The 5885-nt window shown below is 38.7% G+C and overlaps 1 protein-coding gene across 2 annotated transcripts in view; it reads left to right on the forward strand.

Moving 5' to 3' along the window:
• Positions 1 to 2057, forward strand: part of TPPP (tubulin polymerization promoting protein) — a 55174-nt gene extending 53117 nt beyond the window's left edge. For both annotated transcript variants that reach the window (XM_003204706.4, XM_010708260.3), the window contains exon 5: positions 644 to 2057. In XM_003204706.4, coding sequence (XP_003204754.2) covers positions 644 to 833 — 190 coding nt within the window. In that variant the 3' untranslated portion in view covers positions 834 to 2057. The remainder of the gene's footprint in view (positions 1 to 643) is intronic.
• The last annotated feature ends 3828 nt before the right edge of the window (positions 2058 to 5885 follow it).

Here is a 5885-nt window from a genome sequence, read left to right on the forward strand (position 1 = left end):
AAAAAAGAAGAATGGTAATATTCACCCACAATGATGAAGCTCCAGTTTACGTTGGATGATTTTCTGCATGCTTGCATTTGATCAAATGTATCAAATGTTATTTTTAAACAAAGAAATTAAATAATGTGAAATAATGCAGCCTGTGCTGTGTTCAGTAGAGTAATATTAATACAAGTGAAATGCTGAATATCTATAACATTTATCCTAAATACATACTAGCTCTTTATAAAGGCTTTATGTAAGGGCAGTTATCCCATAAACTGTAGGTAAGTCTGTTGGCAGACTACTTGTTAGCACTGTAGTACATGAAATGACAAAGTCATCAACAAAAATAAGTTACAGGATGCAACAGAGATGTGTCTGTGTTTGTATTTGTGCTGAGTTCAGAATATGTAAGTTTTGGCAAATTATTACATCAGGGAAGTTGCTTTTAGTACAAAGGAATTTGTCTTTCTGTAAAGCAGAGAAATAGTTGATGTTGGGTAAGTACGTAGGCCCCTCTGAATGTGCTGCCTCCTATTTATTTCCATGGACACTACAACAGGTACAAGGAGCTCAGTAACACTATTTGGTAGAGTAAATTCTCAGCTATGAGATATTCATTTTTCAGCATAGTCACTCATTAACTATGCATTTTTATCAGCCATGCAGAAGAGCCTGCGTGCAGTGCTTGTAAAATTCTGTGCCAGCAGAGGCAAGCCACTGTCACCATTGCTGAAACAGCTGCTACTGCCTCACTGTTCTCACATCCATTCTTTGGTTTCCATGGTCGTTCAACAAGCATCGACGAATGCCAGTGGTTACCATTTTTTCTGCATGGAGGAATTCAGTGACTCACCTTTGCTTCATCCACACTTCTATACCAGGTGCCATTTTGTCAGACCGCCCCTCTGCTGCATCTGTTGCACAGAAGCAAAATGGAATGGAATGTTGGCAGGAATGTTCAGCTTCTACTGCCATACCACCAACATCCACCTCTGATGTCATGGGCCCACACTGTAAAATAGGAGGCATTACTTTCAGAGCATCCCTCATATGTTGATGTTTAATCTTTGCACGGTTTTATGTATCAGATTTAAATATTGCAAGAGGAACATATTTATACAGAATTATATTTTTGGAATCTTTGGGGTTGGTTTTCTTCAGTCATTAACCATTTATTAATCTATCCACATCATGCTTTATTCCTTTGCTAGATTATTTATGTGTCCATGCTATCCTGATTTTTTCTTTTTATTTAGGTGGTTTGATTATTTATTTGCACAAATTTGAATGTGCATGCCATTACGATCTGACTGTAAAGCAAAGAGGCAAAACAGTTTTGATTACCTGGCACACTTATTAAAATCTAATTGTTAAATAATTGAAGTAGATCTTGACATAGTTTTCCATGGAGTACTGTCCAGTATGATGAAAGCCTTCAGTGAATTTTACTATTTCTTGCTCTTATTTTGATTTCTTTTTCATCTTGGTCTAAAAAAACCCCAACAAAACAGAACAAAAAAGCCCAGGAAGCTGCTACCTGCAGTATTTATAACTGTTGACATTTCTAATATTAGCTATCAGCTGTGCTGCTTACTTTGTTCACTGTGGAATTTTCAACATGGTAAAAACTTTGCAAGATTATTTAATCTTGCAAGCTTACTTTTTTTCTCCCTAGTATATCAAGAAATCTTTTTGTGATTATTGCAAATGAACAATTTGAGCAAAGCATTTCTTGATCTTACCTCTAATGGCTAAACATATCCTAAGCAAAGACTTTTAACCATATTGTAGAGGGGTCCAGGCACTGTCTAGTGCAAAGCACACTAGGCAAAATCTTACCACCACTGCAGTCACTGCGAGAATTTTGACATTAGCAAAAATAGAACCATCATTATAATGGGGTTAATATGCTTAATAAGCATGACAAGAAGTTTTGTGGGATCACGAAATTGATTCCCTCTTTCCATATCTTTGTTTCTGTTAATTTAAAATTACTACTACTCGATCTTTAAAACAAATAAACTTGAAGGGGGATCATATACTACTAGTTTGTACTAGTTTTTTTTTTTTCAGGAAAGGGAAACAAATTATATATATATATGCAATATATTTTTACACTGTTTATTAATTTTAGAAAGTATTAAATATATCACTTTATCAGTGTGAGTGTTATAGTAATGACAATGCTATGGATGTTTTAAACGTTCCAGAGTTGTCTCTTAAATTCTAAGAAAGTATTAACAATGGAAAATCTATTTTGTCTCCAATGTTATTATCAAAGTTTTAGGGAAAAAGTTAAAGTACAGCGATTTGAATAGCACAGTAAAAGCTTGGTTTGGGAAGTTGTAGTGAAATCCATACTGTAAACACCATTTTTTAAAACAGGAGTTCTCGTAAAGTATGTTACTGCTGTTGACTGACTGTTTAAATTTGTATCTTTAATTGGTAAAGTGATCAATAAATGTGTTACTATATCGTTTTCTGGTTTTCTTGAAGTAAACTATGCTTGCTGTTAAACTTTGTTGCAACAATTATTTTAAAGTGTAGATGTTAAGCAAATTGCTAATGAATGTATAAATTAAAAAATATGTATTCATGAACAGCTAGTTCTCTGACTATTAACAGATTTTTTTTAATTTTTTTTTTTTACCACTTCTTTTCCTAGTTTTAATAATAAAGCTAGTCATTGGCATTGTGGCTAAAGAGGAACAAGAGCCTGCATGCAGTGCTCTTAAAGATTTGCACTTAGCAGAGGTGATCCACTTGTTGCTGTTGCCACTGCTATATCACAACCATTCATTGCCTCACTGTGCTAACATCCACTGCTTGGTTTCCATGAATGTTTGGCAATTTTTTCTGCATGGAGGAAGTCAGTTTCACATTTTTGCTTCATACACTTTTCCATGTCATGCATCTTTTGTTGGACTGCATCTCTGCTACCATCTGCAGCATGGAAAAAAATTATACAGAGTATTGTCAGGAAGGTTCAGCTTCTACTGCCATATCACAAACATCCACATCTGTTTTAGTGGACCTGCATAATAAAATAGGAGACTTTTGGAGTAGCCCTAATAAATGGAAAAAAAAACAAAGGCAGCTATTTAGGTAGTAAGGGATAAACTAGTACTTGTTGCTGGGTGTACACTTGTGGAGCCATGCCCTTGATCTAGCTGTACTGTCCTAGTAAATTCAGTTCCTGACTGAGGCAACTCTATTCTGTGTACATACATGCATATTGATGTGATGCCAGAAACTGGCATCGTGCCACAGATCACAGTGGTGCCTGTGCTGCCAGCAACTGAGTGAGTTATATGTAAGTTAGCAGCTACAGTATTGGTTGCAGATGTAAAATCATACTGCCAGTTTGCGTGGATTCACACGAATCTAGATCAACCTAAATGGTGGACACTTGCTACATTAAAAACATTAAAAAAAAAAAAAAAAGAGGTTTACATCTCTATACATCTTTATTTTATTAGCATCATAACGTGAAAAGTTAATTGCACTCAAAAGTAACAAAATAATCCATATCGTGCCATCATAACTTCCTATTTAGAGAAAATATCAATCCCTAAAAGTACTAATTAGGGTAACTTTTCATCATAGCTTTTCAACTGGTCTGGATAAAGTCAGCAGCAAACAAGTAGTTCCCTACCTTGTCTATGGGTAGTATATTGCCTACAGTAATGTAGATTATTTAGGGACACAAGAATCAAAAAGCACACAAAAGCTAAATTGACTAGGAGCACAAAGAATTATGTTTTCTTATGTTACTTGATAGTAATGTAGGCCTGCATAACTATTGGGTTAGAGTTAGTCTTCAGAAGTGTCCACCTTTCTAGTTATTATGGATGCATCAACCTGAAGAGAATAGAAAGATCGTTTGCTTCCTGTAGAAAATCTAGATTCATCTTCCTCCTGAATGGAGATATAAAAGGAATATCACACGTTTGTAGAGAAGCATATAGTTTCAGACTGAAAAGTAGCCTTTTCCTTCATTGTACGGCATTTGAAACAAGTTTCATTGCAGGAGCCACAATCCAGACTTTTCAGGATCAGCTAATAAATGAGGAAATGTGCAACAATTTCGTGTAGTTCTTCACTTCTACTTATGAATGAAGAGGAATTGTTTGTTTGTTTACTTTTGTTTTATTTTTTCAGAAAGGTCATTGTGGAACTCCTTGTTTTTCCTTCCCTTCTGTTTTTAGTTCATGGCCAACTAGAAGTACAAAGTCTTTGAGGGCCCATTCATTCTCATTTAAAACTAGAAGGAAAATACAAAGTAAGGCAGACCTGAATCATTATTAGTTATGGAAGATGAGCTGACAGGGAAGGAGACCAGTCTGGCTGAACTGAGACATTCGGCTGGAACTTGGGAACAAAAGAAAAGTTTATTATCTTTGGAAGAGGGAGCAAAGAACTTATGAGGATTACAGGTTTGTAGTGATGCCGTGCAGGGAGAAAATTAGAAAGGCCGAAGCCCAGTTGAACTGAACTTGGCCACTAAGGTGAAATACAACAATAGTTTTTTTCTATAAATAAATCAACAGTAAGAGGAAGGCAAAGGAGAATCTCCATCCCTTGTTGGACATGAAGGGGAAATTTGTGACCAAGGATCGGGATAAAGCTGAAGTACTTAATGTCTTCTTTGCCTGACTAGGACTAGTAAGACTAGTTACTCACTGGGAACACAGCCCCCTGCTCTGGTAGATAGGGATGGGGAATAGAATAGGCTCTGCATAATCCATGATGAGATGGTTTTGGACCTGCTTCAAAGGCTGGACACTCACAAGTTCATGGAATCTGATGGTTTGTATCCTAGAATACTGAGGGAGTTGGCAGATGTGGTTGCCAAGCCACTCTCCATCATCCTTTGGCAGTCCTGGCTAACTGGAGATGTCCTGGGGACTGGAGACTGGCAAATATGATGCCCATCTTCAAAAAGGGCCAGAAAGATGATCCTGGTAGCTACAGACCTATCAGTTTCACCTCGGTGCCAGGGAAGGTCATGGAATGGATAATCTTGGGAGACGTTATGGATCAATTAATGGTCAACCAGGGGATCAGGCCTAGTCAGCATGGGTTCATGAATGGTAGATCCTGTTTGACAAACCTGATTTTATTCTATGACAAGGTGACCCACCTAATGGATGAAGGTAAGTCTATCAGTGTGGTCTACCTGGGCTTCAGTAAAGCCTTTGACACTGTCTCCCACAGCATCTTCACAGATGACCTGGCTGCCCATGGTTTGGATGGGGATACGCTCCACTGGGTGAAACACTGGCTGAATGGCCGGGCCCAAAGAGTTGTGCTCAGTGGGGTTAAATCCAGTTGGCGGCCAGTTGGTGGCCAATCACAAATGGTATCTCCCAGGGCTTGGTCTTAGGACCTCTCTTATTCAACATTTTTATTAATGATCTCGATGAGGGGATTAAGTGCACCCTTCAATAAGTTTGCAGATGACACCAAGTTGGGAGGGAGTGTTGATCTGCCAGAGGGGAGAAAGGCACTACGGAGGGACATGAATAGGCTGGAACAATGGGCCAAATCGTATGAGTTTCAATAGGGCCAAGTGTCAGGTCCCGCATTTTGGTCACAACAACCCCAGGCAACTCTACAGGCTTGGGGAGGAGTGGTTGGAAAGCTGCCTGACACCAAAGGGACCTTGGTGTACTGATGGACAGTGGGCTGAATATGAGCCAGCAGTGTGCTCAGGTGGCCAAGAAGGCCAACGGCATCCTGGCTTGGATCAGGAATGGTGTGTTGAGCAGGACTAGGGAAGTCATCCTGCTCCTGTACTCGGCACTGGTGAGGGCTCACCTCGAGTACTGAGTTCAGTTTTGGGCACCTCAGTACAGAAAGGACACTGAGGTGCTGGAGCAGGTCCAAAGAAGGGCAAC

The sequence above is a fragment of the Meleagris gallopavo genome, chromosome 3 (genome assembly GCF_000146605.3).
Source record: "Meleagris gallopavo isolate NT-WF06-2002-E0010 breed Aviagen turkey brand Nicholas breeding stock chromosome 3, Turkey_5.1, whole genome shotgun sequence".
NCBI lineage: Eukaryota > Metazoa > Chordata > Aves > Galliformes > Phasianidae > Meleagris > Meleagris gallopavo.